At 36.7% G+C, this 18,428-nt stretch overlaps 1 protein-coding gene across 1 annotated transcript in view; it reads left to right on the top strand.

Annotated features, from left to right (window-relative positions):
• PHF14 (PHD finger protein 14) overlaps positions 1-12,136 on the top strand; it is a 158,420-nt gene extending 146,284 nt beyond the window's left edge. Inside the window, exon 19 of the mRNA XM_054060246.1 lies at positions 7,795-12,136. Coding sequence (XP_053916221.1) covers positions 7,795-7,869 — 75 coding nt within the window. The 3' untranslated portion in view covers positions 7,870-12,136. The remainder of the gene's footprint in view (positions 1-7,794) is intronic.
• Positions 12,137-18,428: the final 6,292 nt, after the last annotated feature.

Here is an 18,428-nt window from a genome sequence, read left to right as displayed (position 1 = left end):
TTGTCTTCCTCAATTGCTTATTCAATGCTTTGGAAACCTGAATCAAGAAATACTGAAGAACAGGGACAAAGGTTGTTAAATGTAGCGAGTAACACAGATTTTGAACTTTACTTAATGAACCAAGTGTTTATTACTATGAAATAAATGCACCATTTAAAGAATTATGGTGGAAATGTAAAACGTTAAAACTCTAATTAATTTTGGTTAGAAGCATGCAATGCACTCATTTTTCCTAAAACATTTTCATTAAGGTCTAGATTTTCTCTGTTATTGAGATAAATTTCTTCCTTTCATATGGTAGTGCTATCTTTTTCCATTAAAAACGTGTACTTCAGTGGCTTTTAGAGAGATGTCTTTCAGCTACCTTCACCTGTAGGCAGCATGTCTTGGTTGTGGCTTGCAGAAGCATTTTTCTATAACTCAGTTGTGCCTAATGTTGTTAATTATTTTGGAAACAAAGGATATTCAGACCTCTTGATAAAAGGCTGTGTATAGCCAAACTTATTTGTGGAAACAGTTAAAGCATGAAAAAGAATCTTCATCTCTCATTTAGTAACTACCAAGATAAGTGTATAGCGTAACAATAGAGCAGTTAAAAATTAGACTCTTATTCTTTTGTTTTTATTAAACAATGCTTAGAAATAATTATTGAAAATAGCTATTATTTCCTTATTGTTGGCCTGAGCACTTTTTCCTCTCATATGACTATCGTAAGAAGAAGCTGTTTTATTTCTTAGTATCAAGAATACAGACATGAAGTTTTGCTTCTTATTATTTAGTAAGTGTATAGTCTAAATATGGTAGGAGCATAAACATGAATATTTAAAATCATCTTGATTTGATTAGAATATGCATTTCTAGCCTATGAAATATTATTCTGTAGTGGTGCTATGTAAATAAAGTGCAACTTTCTGTTTTAATTTATAATTCATAAAAATAATTATTATATTGTCATAAAAGGAGAAAATCTTATTGCGGTTTCCATCTATATGTTCACACATGCACAAATATAAGTGTTATAATTGAGTAACCTTAGGAAGGGTCTTAATTAGGACAGTATCAAACTTGAAGGCTTGAAAACTAAAGCAAGTGTGCACTCTGAGGAGTGGGCGTACAAGAAAGCTGGGGAGGGACTTTATAAAAAGGCATATAGTGATAGGACTAAGGTGAACGGCTGTAAATTGGAGAGGGGCAGATTTAGACTAGAAATAAGGAGGAATTCCTTCACGATGAGGGTGGTGAGTCACTGGCACAGGTTGCCCAGGGAAGCTGTGGATGTTCTATCCCTGGAGGTGTTCAAGGCCAGGTTGGATGGGGCCTTGGGCAGCCTGAGCTAGTGGGAGGTGTTCCTGCACATGGCACGGGGGCTGGAACTGGATGATCTTTAATGTCCCTTGCAATTCGAACTATTCTATGATTCTATGAAATTAAGAAGGCCTGTCCTGTACAAACACAGTACAATCCTGTTAAATTTGTTTTTCATCTATTTCTTAGTTAATGTTTCAGGTTTGTGATATCTAAGCATTTATAGATACAGTCTAAAAGTCATAAACCTAAACTTTTAAAGGCTCAAATTGTTAGGGGAAACATTTTTCCTCTACTTTCTTCAAGGAGAACCAGCTGAACTTGTAGAACAATGGTTGAGGTTTCAAGCACCACCTGCCCTGAAGAGCATCCCAACTGTAGTGGCAGTCAGCCAAAAGGGCCACTCAGTGGAATGGTTGCCTCCTACAAAGGAGAGAAACAGATGGAGGATTTGAAATCTGGCATGAAATTCCACTTCTGTACTAAGCGGTAAATGAAATTTGACTGTAAGGGCTCTTGCGTTGGTACATTTATCTGTATAATCAGAATTAGAAACAAGGAAATAGAAAATACGGAACACTAAGAAACATTTCAAAAAGACTTAAAGTTCTTGTACCAGTGCAAGTTAGGAAAGGGTTTGTCATAAACATGCAGCTGCTTGTAGCTTCGAAAGAGGAGCTTTCGTGTGAAAATAGTTCTCCTAGTCTTACATTGCCACCTAGAGCGCAATGCCATATACTGCATAGGTGAAGGAAACAACAGTAAAGCGTTCTCATTTTACTGAACAAAAAGGGGTTGAGACCAGCTTCCAGTTAATTGATGTCATGTTTACTTACATTATAATGGTTAGTTCATTCATATCCTCCATTTTTTTAATGTAATAGATCAGCAGAGATTTTGCTGTAGGAATTTGGTGGACTTTGACAGTAAGAATTAATGGAGATGCGCATTAAAAGGTACGACTGTCAGCTTGCCAGTGGTCCCAGATGGGGCGTTTTCTTGATGACTGCTTCAGAATACTTCATGAAGCAAATGCCAAACTTGTCAAGGCTGTCACTATGAAAATGATCCATGTAGCAAGGGTCTCCTTTTCTTGGGAAACAAACAGCTGCCTTATCACTGCAGAGCTACAGTGACAGAAAACTGTCATCTATCACAAGAAATTTATATTTGCTTCTAATATCCATCAGTAAAGAACTGTTCCAGTTGTACTTTGTATTTTTGCACTACTCTGCATTATAAGGGTTGTCAGTAATGCATTTGAAGAAGATAGCATAGATTTTGGAAATAAAAAAACTTTCAAGATTTAATATCTCCTGATTTAAGAGGGAGACTGATCGAACTCCTAAATTTTAGCCCTGAAACTCCTTCCCCTACAAATTTGGCCCATGAAATTGGAAAGATAAACTCTCTTGGTTTCTAAAGTCCTTTTTTCCTGATATATTATTTATGATTGTTAAAAGTATTTGTATGTAATTCCAATGGATGTTTTGGTAGGTGGGATCTGTGAGGCAGGAAATGAATTACCTAAGCTGGACATTCTCACTAGAGCTTGATGTAATAGTCATGCATATTACAGCTCTTTTGGGTTAAGATACTATGAAAAATAATGGTATGTGAATTTGGTCCTGAGTGGTTTTGAGATTGTATTTTAGATTATGCGGTTCATAGTATGAACCTTTTAGTCATTCCTCATTACAGTAGGACATTTTGGGAGTTTTGTATACATTCTCGTTATTCAGATAACAAGATCATACTTAGATCATACTGTAATATATAGCTCTTTATTAAATTTAGAATGTGAGGCACAGTTTGCAAAGCACACAACAGCAATTTTATTTTAATAAGTATACCTTTGTACTGCAACTTTAGAAATTAGAGGTGTGGTGTAATGCACAAATCTGTGAATTGGTGCATTTCCTAGTACAGCTAATTATGGTGTGATCTGTTCTACATACAGAGTAGAATCAGATTCCCTGTAGTGTTAGGAATTGTCTGTTTCACCGTCTTCTTCCCGATTTCCTATCATTAACTAATGGAATAAAAAGAAATTCTCAGACATTTTGAATGAAATTGGTCAGGGGGGAAGGGAAGAAATGGTCAGGGAAACCCAAACTCCTATTTCTTGGCTTGCTTTTTTTTTTGGCCTGCCAGAATTTGTCTACAGGGGAATATTCTGGAATAATTGTTTCAAAATTAACTTTCCACATGAGATCCATTTTTCTCTGCTCTGAGCACTATTTGTAGTTGACCTTAAACATGCTTTCAAAGGGGATAAATTATATGACACTCTCTCAACTGAAAATTTTCAGAAACAGGATCTTAAAAGTCAGCTTCTTACCTTTAATTTTGGCACCTAAAGACATATAAATATCGAAGTATTCCAGTTAACATCAGCAAAGCTATTGAATGCTCAATACTTCAATGATAATTCACAATCTTTGTTTAGGTGGCAAATTGTAGGGTCTCAGTTTTAAATCCTTGGCTCTGTTCTGTCTATTATGACCCATAAACGCTCAGCTGCTAAGCACGGATGAAGTAGTTTAAAGGAAAAGGTGTCCATAGGACATTTGAAGACATCTGTGCAACATCCGAAGGACCCTTTAATCCAGTATCTTGTTTCCATCAAGGAAAGGGAAGGATACCTGAAGAAAACATGTAGGAAAAAGATAACATGTCCATCAATCCATCAAAATCATCAGGACACTGATGAGGAATCCAGTGATCAGTAGCTTAAGAAGCACCTGAGATGATATTTCAGTTTAGCAGTACTTGATAAAGCCCCTTGTACTTTTCCTTATCACTGTTGGTTTATAAATTTGAAAGAATGACAATTCAACACTAGTCAACTTCATTCATTTCAAGATGAAAATAATCTTTGGACTGTTAAATGCACTTTTTCAGTAAGAATAGTAATACAGTCTTGAGGGATTCACTTGCCTTTGCTATCTTACAAGTCACTAGATCTGCACGTTTTAGGTGAGCACGTGTTCAAAATTCACTGTCTAATATTTGAGTCTATCATTGTCTGTAGTTAGAAAAGATACTGAGAGAAGTTTGATTTGTGACACTTGCGAGCAAGAACTACTTTGATCGATGAACATTTTAACACCAAAATTACTTTTTCAGGATTTTTAGGACAGAAAGCACTAGGCAGCAGAGTCATAGGCAGCTGAAAACAAAATAAACAACATAAAATCGAGATGTGGGGTATTAACAGAATTAATGTGAACTACATTTCTGTGAAACAGAAACCACAATTCAGTATCTTATCTGCTGTGGAGCCACCAGTAATAGTAACTTTACACACTGCCATCATGGACTATTTTTTAACAGATAACATGAAAATAAAAGGTTTTCCTTTGCTATCTGTTGGAATTAAAAGCATTATAATGATGATGATAGGTGGCAATTAGTAAAACAAATATATTTAATATGTTTAATCTGCAGTCTGTTTGGCATAATTTCTTGTTAATTAGACTATATAGGCTATTTAGCTGAAAATTCAAACATTATTAATGACACTAGAAACTCCAATTAGATATTCTATGTGCAATGATTAGGATGCCTCTTGGGCTATTAAAAAAAAAAGATAAAACATTTCATAGAAATTTTGCATTGTCAGCAAACTGAAAGAATATGAGTAACTTCACATCTTGGAGTATGGTTAATATGTGTTCTCTAAATTGCCAGTTCAAATATTTCCTAAGTATTCTGGCAGTGATATTGTGCTTCTTATAAATTGATAGGAGTTGATATCTCAAAATTTTCTGATAATTTTCAGTCATTAGTAAGTTTGCCATCCTTAGGCCACTGCTGTCACTTTTATCCCGGCAGAAAGCTGCATGGATGCCAGAACTAATGGGTCATGCTTTCCAGCGTCTCCCACCAATCATTTCTACCATCTCTTTTGTGCTGGTATTGTTGTCCATGTGGTAGTGCACTGCTCTGGGAACCGATCTGGCTGAAGACATATATGACAAAAAGTTTTCTTCCCTTGATAATTCATACTATGAGAAAGTTTTGCACAGCAGTCAGAGATACTAAACATAGATTTCTGTTTCAAAATGAAATGTGAGTTTCTGTTCAAGGAAAACAAGGATGGAGTAAAAGCATCCAGACAATATTAAGCTGTGCTATGTGGACCATGGTTTAATAAAATACTATTCAGAAAGGTTTTGTGCATTAAAAATACCAAAATAACAAAAAAATAACAAACTATCAGTCAGAGACTTGGGTGACTTATGTATGGGAATCTGCCCACAAAAGTCCAGTTTATTCTCTGTTGCTAGATTTTACCTGTTTGAATATGTTTTGCCTGGTGAAGCAACAGGGCACGAACAAAGGAAGAATATTGGTATTACAAAATAGCCCAAAGTGGATGGTTCCACCCTGAGTATTCATGCAGAGCAAATCCTGGACTTGCTATAGCCACTGCACCATCCTTTCTGCATCTCAGAAAACATTGATCACTGCAGCTGCTTCTGTAACCCAGGAAATCTGCCAGAAAGCAAGCGTGACCTTAGGAGCATGGAATTAAAACATTTCAAGTCCACATAAAACCAGAAGATTCTGTTACAAAACCTCTTTCACTGGATAAAACCTTTTTGTCCACAAAAAATAGACTCAGGAAGCTGATGTTCATTATTGAGCCTTATATCCCTTCACCCTCTTGCAGTGCTCAGTGAAGGTATGGCTCTGTAGTCTGAAATTTCTGCATGCTCCCTCTATTAGGAGAGGAAGCCTTAAGCAATGCCAAGCGTGCTTGGAAAAGAATGATTGTGTACGGTTTATATTCTTTCTCTGAGGGAGTACAAATCAGGACAATGGAATAATGGCAGATTGTGCGTTAAGGAGGTGGATTAGTTGGTATGGAGGTCAATAGGGATGCAACTGCTGTAGGTAAGGACCTTCAGAAACATGCAGATTTGCCGATTAGCTGTTCTTTAACAAGTCCTTCAAGAAGGGACCCCGTCTGTTTTTCTATAGCAGCCAAAAGTTTGTGTGGGTGGCTTTTCTTATTTGATGACACTCTTTGTCACCTCTAAGCAGTATATCTAAGCTCAGTTACACACTGTTCCTTTGTTGCTTCTCTTTCTGCTATGCCTATATTTTCTTTAGAAGTTTGACCTTTGTGTGTGTACTATACACTACAGTCTTGAATATATGCTATGCTTGTAATTTCAATGAATAAACAATCTGTGGTTTCGCATACATGCATAGATATTTTTCTTCACCTGAGTTAAAAGAGCCACAGAGTTCACTACATATTTTAAACGTAACTGAAGAGATGACAGTCCAGAAAGATAAGAAAAAAAGTATTTAGCCTTTAATGGTCAGACATGTAAATATTTCTCAGTGCCTAGTCTATCCCCAGAAGAGGGGATCCCTATGAGGGATTTAGAGGCAGGATAATTCAGTGTATGTTTCTTTCATAGAACAAGTCTTTCATTTTAGGATTGTGTAACACAATTCTATACTCCCACATTTCTGTTCATTTCTTCTCCTTTCTGATTTTGGAATGAGGAATATTTTCTGTATATTGAATTAAAATGCAGGCAGAAAAACTCGCGTGATAAGGACTGTTCACGGTGATATGGGTTGGAAGTTGCCTTATAAAATAGTTTTCTCAGTCTTCCATAATTTATACTTTGGAGGTCACGATTTTGTACTGGAGACAAAATAGTATCCATTCAGATTCCTATGGAAACGGGCATTATGATGTCACTTCATTTTTTCAGTGAGATCCAGAGGAATCTGTAGTGAATTATGAGCCCTACTCTTGGAGCTGAAGCTGTAGAATATTGTAAGCATGCCGCCGCCTGACACGCTCATGTTTCCTATTTTAGACCTGACTGATCTTCAGATAACATATGGTGGTACAAGTAATTGGAAAATTGGCAGACCTGTCAAGAAAATATGCTAGATGGGACAAAAATACGATGCTGCAGCACATAAAGTGTCTCTGAAGTTAAATTTATTGTCTTTTATCAAATGGTGAAGTAAACGTATCTGGTCTCAAAAAAATGAAACATTTTTCAATGGCGAATGCTTTTCAAAAGTAATTTTTAGAACAATGATGAAAGTTCTCGCATTTGAAAGTAATTTAGTAGAAACCTCTGGTCAAGAACAAAGGAAAGGTGTGCAATACCATCTGCTGTAGACATTTGAATATCTTGTCATCCGTGTATGGTTTAGTAATTTCTTTATGTAACCATCCAGTAAATTGGTCAGTGAAATATTTACTCATTAAATCATTCTACTAAAAATGTAGGTGATTACACTTGTTTGAATTTCTTATCACTTTTATTTCAACTCTTGAGCAAAATCAAATGCTTGAATAAATGACATTTTTTGCTGATTTTTATGCTTATTGGTCAGACAAAAGCTGACAAAAGTCTGTACAGAATACTATACATATGCATAAGTACAAAAAGTGTACTTCTTCAATAAGTTGATTAATGTTCAGGTTTTCATTTTCTTTTACAGGAAGATGAAAATGAAGCTGAGGCAGAAAATCCATCTCAGGAGCTGAATTTGGAACAGAAGAAATCAAAAAAATAGGAGATTGCTGTCTTGTTTGAAATATTTGCAAGTTGTGTAACAGTGATTATAGTTTCTCATTGTAAAATTACAAAAAAGTTCTCAATAAAGTCATTGAAAATTAAATTAATGCTACACTGGGGAATTAATTAAGTAGCTCCTGGTGATAGTCCTGATTGCATTAAAAGCTGAATTATCAGACCTGAGCACCATACCAATAAAGTTCTAAAAGCTTTTTGAACACAGTATAGAAAGCTGATGGGTTATTCATCACTAATAGCATTTACTAAGCAAACAGGTAAATTTTTTTTTTTTTAACTCTACAAAGCAATGTTATCCTTAAAGGATAGTTATAACTCAGACTTATTTTGATATTTCTGAGGAAGAGCTTTGATTCTTAAAAGTTAGATAAATGTGTTTTACTTAATGATTTTTTAAAATTTCTTCTGATCAGTCATTAAAATAAATGTTGCTGAGGACTGGCAAGGATTTTTTGGTATGTACAGTATGTTTTCGTAAGTACTTAGTTTTACATGTTTCTATCTCGTGTGATTTTTAATTGGTTTAATGTTGCATTGTCATTTTCTTCCATGTAAACCTTTTCAATCTTCATGTGATCATTGTCTTTTAATGGATGTCAAGCTTTTGTCTTGATTAGGCCATCCTACCCAGGTCTAATTCCTTCATACCAGTCTTTTCATTCTAACAGAATAAAAGAACTTTGTCATTAGACCTTTAAGTGAGTAGTGAAAACATAAAATAAAAAACTTTTCTCCCTATACTAATCACTTTGATTTCCAGTTTCCCTCTGCTTTTTATCCTGTGCAGGTCAGTAAATTCGAAGGTTAGTACAAGAAACTCAGATGTCGATTTATAGCCTGATATGTTCATAGATTGCAATGAAGAAAACAAAAGTCTGTTTTAGGATTGGAGCAACATTCAGTGAAGTCCCTTGAGTGAATTTTATCTTGCTCTAGGAGTAATCAATCATCTTTAATTGAAAAAGTTCACCTCCTTTCCCAGTCTTCTGTATTTTTACTGTTATTCTGTATACAGAGTGTTAAATCAGATTGTAAATAGTGTTCATTCTCAATTTTATCCTGTCTTTATAAATTATAGTTTCAGATATTTTATAAACAACATGCCTGTGTTAAGCAATATCTTTTATAAATTCTTTCTGGATTCATGAGGTTCAAGTGTGTGTAGGTCATGGACAAATTTCAATCACAATTACTCTACAGGAGCTTAATAACACTAGATCTCATTTTAACAAATGCAGCTATCATGTAAATTAGCATATAAAATTCAGTGTTTTTCTGTTTGGAGCAGATCAACCACTGTAGCAATCTCAGAAATGAGGGGAAGTATGATTTTGACTTTATTGCAGTGGAAGAAACATATTTGGGAAAGAAAGAAGCACAGATTAACCACATAGGACCTTATGGACCATTCTCTGCGCAGTGGTGTATAGAATCACAGGGTAGATGAGAACAAAGTGAATGTGGGTTTTTTTCAAGCTAACCCAGAAAGCCATAGTCAGTTCTCAGAGCTTAGTACTCATCAGGATCTGAAGAAAGGGCAGGGCTGCCACTGGAAAGAGCTGGAAGTTCTAAATTTTGAAGGACAGAACAAGTAACTTACAAGAAAAGATGAGGATAAAGTTTAACATGGGGCTTATGCAAAAGTAGGGTAATGGCGTGGGAACTACTGGCTGGCATGGATTATAGCCGTGTCTTGGCCTCTGCCAGCCCTTATCCCCAGTGCACTTATGTTTGAGTTTATCCACCCAAATTATCCTAGGGTCTCATTTGTGCAAAATAATCTGTTTCTATTCAGTTCATGGCAGCAGGTTTGTCCTTTCGCTGTGAATCTAAGCTCTGTGACAGTCTGGGACTGTATGGGTGGTTATTTGGTGCTCAGGTTGTGTATGAAAATATATTACTTGGCTCTCAAACAACTGAGTGAGAACAATTATTCAGACACTGAAAGATACAGAAGCTTCCATTTGATGCATAACACTGATGAGCTTAAAAGGAGTCTTTCTTTATCTTTCTGAAATTTTAAAAAATTTAACGTGAAAGTAAAATTACATAAGTTAATTTTAAGTACCTCCTTTTTCAGTGTATTCATCAGAAGTCTACAGTCAGATCTGATAAATAGAAACCTGTTCTTTGGTTAAGTTACTTAATACAAAATTAAAATGCCACAATTTTTCCCTGCAAAATGACAACTAGCACTGTTATCATAATCAGCTGGGTTTGAGATGAAAGTGAGACAAATATGATTGAATCAAAATGCACGCATACCTTCATCCCTTCCAGAAGAAATGGGGGACACCTGTTGTCACAGATGAGGTTTGAGATAAAACTTGTATTTAAATGAGAGTGCAACTTCATAAAGTTCAATCAGGTCGCACTGCATGGAGGAAATATGTCATAGAATCAGAGAATCATAGAATGGATTGAGTTGGAAGGGACATTAAAGATCATCTTGTTCAAACCCTGGTGCCATGGGCAGGGGCACCTCCCACTAGCTCAGGCTTCCCAAGGCCCCATCCAACCTGGCCTTGAACACCTCCAGGGATGGGGCATCCACAGCTTCCCTGGGCAACTTCTGCCAGTGCCTCACTACCCTCACTGTGAAGAAATTCCTCCTTATGTCCTCTCTAAATCTGCCCCTCTCTAATTTACAGCCATTCCCCATAGTCCTATCACTACATTCCCTTGTAAAAAGTCCCTCCCCAGCTTTCTTGTAGCCCCCTTAAAGTACTGGAATATTACTATAAGGTCTCCTTGGAGCCTTCTCTCCAGGCTGAACAACCCCGACTCTCTCAGCCTGTATGAGGGAAAATAGGCTTATACATGTTTATAGGAAGAATTAGATGTGTTTATAGCCAAAGGATTATATGTGCACTCCTGATTTCCTATGACACTTAGCTAAGTTTTCAAAGTGTCACGATGCTTGTCCCTAATTCATTTGCATTCCTGTATTGGCATCTGGTGTGATTTTGCTCTGGAATTCAAATCCAAGGTTTCACTAAGCAGACTGTAAGGCATCGGATCCTTTTGTTGATGTCTGGCGTTAGTTTGTGCCCAAGCTGAATCTGAGGCTTTGCAAAGCAGACTGTCAGACTTTGGATTTTATAAAATATGTCTTTTAATAGAGGGATACAGTGACATGGTCAACTCTGGGGAAAGTGGCTGACATGAACCAATAAATCTCTGGGCAATTATACCCTTACAGACAACTTAACTATCCCTCACACCACGTCTGAACCCACTAGAAATGCTTGCGTCTGGGGTCTTCCTGTTCTTCATTGGATTCCTTACTTGTCTTTCATACAGGTGGTTATCTTGTCTTGATTCAGCTGGAGTTGATGATGTGTGTCCTTGAAGTCTCTGTAATTTTCTGGGTTTTGTGGACTGGAGCCCATGTTTTGACTCTACATGTTCTACAAGCTGGGAAAGATTTTAACTGAAATACGCAGCTTGTGGCCTAGTGCTTCAACAAGTCTCACTACTCATGCTAAGAAAGCTAAACAAACAGCACACTAAATCATTGAATCATAGAATAGCTTGGGTTGGAAAGGACATTAAAGATCATCCAATTCCAACCCCCTGTGATGGGCAGGGACACGTCCCACTAGATCAGGCTGCCCAAGGCCCCATCCAACCTGGCATATCACACAATGTTATAACTCCAGAATCTTATTGAAGCTAACAGCATACTTCGTCCCACAATATTATAGCTCTTTATAATTTATTCTACTTTAAATGTTCCTTATTGAAGCTAAATATCTAATCTCTGTTAAAGAGGAGAATTAGCTGGTGTGCAGTCCATCTGCTGTCCAGGGATAATTCAAATAGGGCTCACCAGCAATCTGTCATTGTTAAAGTTCTCATTGCTCTGAGGGACACCCTTGAGAGGCACCCCGGCACAAAGAGAGATCATCTCCCTGCAGCTGCTGAGGTTGTCATATTTACAGGATAAAAATGGTTGGCTTGTAGTCAAATTGCATGTAATAGAGCTGTGCATGAGGGTCTTGTCAGTATTCACTGGGTTGCTCTGTTCCTTGTGAGTTTCTTATAGGAGTTATTGGCCTGGCTGTGGACAACCAAAGTGCAGCTGGTTTAGTTAAAGGTATGTGTGTACTGGTGTGTATGAAATGCATCAGTCACACCTAATTAATGACTTGTTTGTAGACACTTTTACTAAACAGAGGGGGTTTTAACTGATAAAGATCAAATAAAGGCTATACAAAATAAGTGACTTTACTTCCTTTATCTTGATTCTGATCTAATTAGAATTTGCAGCTGAATTGCTTTTCTTTTTGTGAATTTTCAGACTACCAGTATGAATTTCATTTTCCTCATATATTGTTTTTCTCAATATCTGGAGATTTTTTTGATACAACACACTGGGTAAAGAAGGTGGCTGCAACAGTCCAACATGCCTCTGACATGATGCTTCTCTTCTTCAGAACCAAGGAAAAAAACCTGATGCAGTGGCTTTTATTAAGGTATGTCCACACTGCAGTCAAATGAAGACCAGCTTGGATACTGAAAGTAGCCTATTTCTGTAGGGTGAAGCTCAAAGCATATGTGAATATGCTTGAAATCTAACTTAGAGATGGGAAGAGCAAAAGTTTAGACAGGTGTAATTCAGCTGATGACAGGGTGTTCTTTATATGTAAATACACACAGATACCCCCCATGTGGATGTGCCTGAGCAGCCAGTTATGGTGTCCTTTTTACTTTATTCTCTCCCCCTCTATGCAGTTATTTCATCATAAGAGTCACATGCTGCTCTGAAGACTAGATGGAGAACTATTTGTTTCCCACTCCATCCCTCTCATGCATGACAGTGGTGGTACTCCCCAGTTGGGAATCGCAGTTGTTTGCACCAGCGATAAATATTTTAAGGTAGCTTAGGGGATAATTATGTTTTCCATGCTTGAGGAGAAACTGTCATTTTCATGATAATAGAGCAAATTTACTGCTTTTCATGCAGTTTATGATGGATTACTGTTAATTTTAATTCAGTCCTCCATGTTTGCTCTTTCCTCTCTGTGGAACAGTGGGCTATTGAGAATTTTGTGGACTCCAATACTGGTTTTTCTACTACAGACAACTACTTCACCCTCAGAAAAGAGCAAATTTGTCTATTACTATAATTTTTGTTCTTAGAAAATAATGTCTGATCTTTCAACTCCCCAATAGGAGGGTCAGCAATTTAAGGCGTGGAAGTTCTTTTCAATCACCCACAAAGTAATGCTGCTCATTTATGAGAGTATGGTTTGTGTGCTATCATAGATATATCACAGATACATGTGTAATAGTTTGCTATGAGAAGAATATTACCTAATCATTGTCAAACAAAGATTCTTATTGTGAATACTACGTTCTCACATTAAATATAAGGCTCCACATGACTGGCATGACTAAAAAGCTACTTTTGACACAGATTTCTGTTAATCTGTTTGTAGCTCCACAGGCATTGAAATAGTTGGAGTTAAATATCGTTCAATCATGAGGATTCTAGATAAAAGCAAATGTATCTTGGTATTTTAATTCCAGTATGTGTGTAACTTCTTACTAGTTAAAGAAGAATCCTCAATGTCTTGTTATTTTGTTAGCGATACATCAAAATGTATTGCTACACTGGACATTTGGTGCTCATTTATGCTTTTTCTCCTGAACAGCAGTCGTAGTTCATTATATGCATGAAATGTGACATACAACAGCTAATCCTAACACAGTATTCATTGTCTGCTCATTAGAAAGCATTTGTATACCTTTAAATTAAAAAAATCATTTAAACATGATTATTCCTTCTCAGGAGCTTCAGTATTTGCACAGTCAGAATTTTTAAAGGGGAAAAAACCCCATACTGATAGAGAAATATATTACTTAAGTGCTTCTTTGTTATTGCAGTCCCATAAGCCGTCTAGCTCTTGGTTGGTTGCTTTGCATCACGCTACAGAAACTAACTCTCCCTGACATTAGGCTGGATAGGTTTTACTCTGTGAAAAGTGAAGGTTGATTAGAAACTGACTCTATTTCACATGACCTAAAGAAAACAATTTTTACATAGCAATGAGTAAACGACTTCTACCACCTATCTAAGGCTATAGTGCGAAATCATAGCAGGTAATAAATGTTTCCCCATGGTGAATTCAATGTGGATTCTGCAGTGATGTTATCTGAAGAAGGAAGTAAAATGCTGAAGGCAACAGCATGAAAATGCGTGAAGCTATGGCATAATTCTGATTTGTTTTGGAAGAACTATTAATTTTCTTGTTACAAAGCCAAGTAAGAGCAACCCTTTAAAACTGTTGAACCATGAAAGCCATTTCCTTAAGGGTTTTAAATTTGGGAACAGACTCATGAAATTTATAGCTTTGATGAGATATTCTTTGCCTGCAGTCAGAATGAGAGCCAGATCATTGGTTTCCCAGCATGACACCTATGTATTCTTGTGTGCACTGGATATCATTAGGCTTATAATAACACAGCTATCATCACATTATTGTCTGAAAGGTTCAGTTTTGTTGCTTGGTTTAAGTCTCTCATTTATACCTACAACATACTAAACAGCTGAATAAAAACAAAAGCTATGCCATACCTATATTGTGCTACTGTTCTGCACTTTAACCAAAATATAGTAATTTTATGCCTGACCAAATTTTTATTATTTGTTTTTCTTGCTAAGTCACGTTGTCTTGAAAAGCTATAATGATGAACTAATAGCACACCACCAATGCAGCAGTGGATTATAGTACAGTGAGACCATTTTTTTCTGGTTCATGCAGTAAGGACACTAGTGAACATCGTATACCTATTGATATAATAATTGTGAGTTTTAGTATATTATTGAAAGCTTATGTACTATGTCTGCCATCTTATGGTAGAAGTATATCAGAACAAGCCAATAGCACCTCATTGCCTGCATTCTTTCAAGTAAAGCAGGGCAAGCTGTAGTGTTCTACAAGGCACCAGTAATTACAAGTCACACAAAGAAGGAATTACAGATGAAAGCAATTAATGCCACCATTCTGCTACATACTTCTTCTAGTTTCTATTGGAAAAATAAAGTGTAACCCTTTACAGCATAAAGCTGTTCACCAAGTTTTACCATGAATATCTTGCCATTTGTAACAAATAAAACTTACAGAGAGAGATAATCAGACAAAGCAGTTTTTATTCTGTCCTGTGACTGAACAGATCTTGAGAGTTTGAGAGAAACATTCTCACAGTCATAATGGAGAGCAAAAGTATGGAGAAACAAACACTGGTACAGCAAGTTACTTATTACTGTGATCTGAAAAGTTTTTCCCAGGTCAGTGTCAGAGCTTTTATTTCTATAAATGAGACATGACACTTGTAGGAGTTCTGGCTAGAGACAGCCTGCAAATCGGGGTTGCTAAATTCAGTCAAACTCAGCCAATTCCATTGACTTGGAAAGAAAAAAATCAGGGGCAACTTAAGTCTTTAATTGTCAGTAAGTTGTGAAGGTTTTAAAGGCTATGTGAGACGATATTCAGCAAGTCCCCAAAACCCTTGTGGAATAAGAAACTCTAATTAGCAGCTGAGAAGATGAGATTTGTAAAGCTAGAACACAACAGTAATGTTACCTCCAAGAAAGACTTTGGGATGGTTTTGTTTTAATTGGTGAAATACAATTACTTAGTATTTAATGGTCATTGTTTCAGTCATCAATATCAAATATTTTTAACTTGACAAAGGACTTTTTAAATATTTTGCTTTAAAATATGTGCTATATAATAATCAGTTGAATTTTTTGTCTGTATATCTTTAGACATCACCCTTTCTTTCAAATATTAAATCAGCTGCATTATTATGAGAAGTTCTGTCGCTGAAAAGAAATGTGTTGTTCATGTTATGGCGTTGTCTTAATTGTTAACCAGATTGCTTATCTAAATCTTGGTATGTATTTTAAGAATTTTCTTTTGCTGTGAAGTCACATTAGTGATTCACACCTTTAGGATTTGAAGTCAAAAAACCCCCAAGACTACCCTTTCTTCCTTGTGGCTAAAAACCTGTCAGGAGAACTGTCAACTTTCAGAGATCTCAACACAATGGAACTCAGCAGAGCAGCAGGACAGGAGAACAAGGATTCCCATTCCTTACAACTTCACTTCCCTTACAGATGCCAACAACCTGGAACTCCAGACTAAAGAAGAGGTATAGCTTAGATCGTGGGGGTTTTTAGCACATAATTTTCTATATTTTGGGGGCCTTTGTTAAGAGAAAAAGGAGCAGAAAACTGCAAAACCAGCAGACCTAGTCTCAGTGAATATCATCCGTGCAAGAGAAAGCTTGCAGACATTGCTCTGTATGTCACTACACACAGGAATAGATGCACAGCTTTATCACCTTTCCGAAAGCCATTCAGATGCCAGGAAAGGATTGTTAGAAGAATCCTGTATTTTTTCATAGTTTATCCCCACCCAGTTAATCGTAACGAGAGAGATTTTTCAGAGACAGACCAGACCTATTAAGTAAATTCAGCACCACTTACATGTAGGCACTATTGTCTTGCAAGTGGTTTCTGGGGAATGGATGGTGCTAGTCTTTGGTCACTTTGCCCCAGGAACATCTCACTGGATGGTTGTGGGCAGTAACTCCCTTCCCAAACATCTGCCAAGAGCAGCATGAGACTATCTGTTGTGTCTGCAACTTTTTCTTCCAGAACACTGGGTATGTGGAGGCCAAAATGGTTGGTAGGGGCAGCTGTAATGGGGTCCTGCTGATCTGTAGGCTAAGAACCTTCAGCCTCAGTCCTTCAGCCAGAATTTGACCAAGACTGGAGCATGAACAACAATGAATTTGGTATACCAAGACAAGACTGAGATGATAGTAGACGTTTGGGATCATCAGCTAAGAAGCTGGCAGAAGTGACAGTAGTGCTTTAGACTGAACAAATAAGTTTTGCCATTAACAACTATAACTGACAACTAGGTCTTCCGGCCCACATTCTCTGGTCATCTCATCATTGCATTCTCTATCTGGTCAGATTTTGCCATCCACACCTGATTAAGAAGTTATGGATTGTTTGATGTAGATGTCAGGCCTATTATCTTTGATCTCTTCCTCAAAGCTCGAATTCTGTGTAATGTTAGTCCCCAAAACTGGTTGGAGTCTTAAGTAAAGGACAAATACATAAAGCTCTCATTCTTAGCCTGTTTGTTGTTTTCTGGTGTGAATTTAAATACAAATTTATGGACAGCCAGCCTGCTTCTGCCCTGTAGCCTGAGACTACCCTTTTTCCAAAGATTTCCTCTCTCTTTGGCATACTGCCACCACTGAAGTCATGTAGACCCACTTGATTTAGGTTCCCTTAGAACAAAAGACAGCAACTCCAAGTGTTTTGTGAGTGGACATCGCGGCTGATTTAATTTCTCACCTTCTAACTGTCCAATGCTGTTAACCTCCAGAAAGCAGCAGATATTAGCAGTAAGGCACACCCCATCTTTGTTAGGGCTTGATACAAGGCTGAAGATGTAATGCTTATAACACTGAAAACGACTGTTTTGTAGGAATGATTAATTACTAAGTAATTTTTCCAGGTTAAGCAATCACCCTGTACTCTTGTTTGAGCAGTCAGTCATGGGTAGAAGTTTTTAGATTATTTTAAAACTAAATATATTTTGCACACAAACAAAGTGCCTAGTTGCTGACTTCCATGCAAATTCATGGCCTATTCCCTTTACTGCCTCATGCACAATGAGTGAGAACTTTTTATTATAACAATTTGCCATTATTGTACATGGAGTTTATTAATTATGCTACCATGGATCTGGAGCCCAGATTTTTAGGAAATTATGTTGGAACATAAAAATGAATAAATCAGTCTCTGTTCTATTTTGAGCTAAAACTTAAACGCACCTAGCAAGGATTTGGCTCTAGCCTATAGGATGTTTTCTAGTGGTATGTTTAGATTACTCTGTTTGATGCAAGTACCTTATAAAGCCTTAGAAATGTACCTAATTAGCTCATTTCAAAGGAAATTGCACAAACCTAAGAGGACTGCACAAACCCTACAGGATTTTAATAAAACAGTGACAACAGCTATCATTTACCTTAGAGAAATGATCAAACTAAGGCATGTATTTTGAATTTTAGTAATTTTTTTTAGTATTTTAGCTGTTAGCATAAGACCAAGTGCCACATCAAATTCTAGTACCAAGGCTCACCATTAACCATGTCAATGTTTGACACATTATTTAAAATTTTGATGTCTAAGAATCTCAAAACATAGCTAAAATGTGAAAAGTAAAAAAATACAGCTGCTGCCTACTCATCATTTATTTTATGTTGAAAAGATCTGTAGAGTGTGAATGCTTTACCTTCAGAGCCATCAGGGACTGTGAAGGAAAACAAATGAATTTATATCTTGGACATAATGTTTTAGAAGCGAAAACATTGACTGATTTTCAAACCTTTAGAGTTAATTTAGAAAAAGAAGGTTTCTGTTCTCCCACAGATGTAAAAATAGGAGACTAATGGTTGGCATCTATCAAGGTTTTGCCTGCAGTATTAATAAGAAATCAGAAAGAA

Source organism: Cuculus canorus, chromosome 2 (genome assembly GCF_017976375.1).
Source record: "Cuculus canorus isolate bCucCan1 chromosome 2, bCucCan1.pri, whole genome shotgun sequence".
In the NCBI taxonomy this organism is placed as follows: Eukaryota; Metazoa; Chordata; class Aves; order Cuculiformes; family Cuculidae; genus Cuculus; species Cuculus canorus.
Note: the sequence above shows the minus strand (reverse complement) of the source record. Positions and strands in the feature narration are given on the sequence as shown.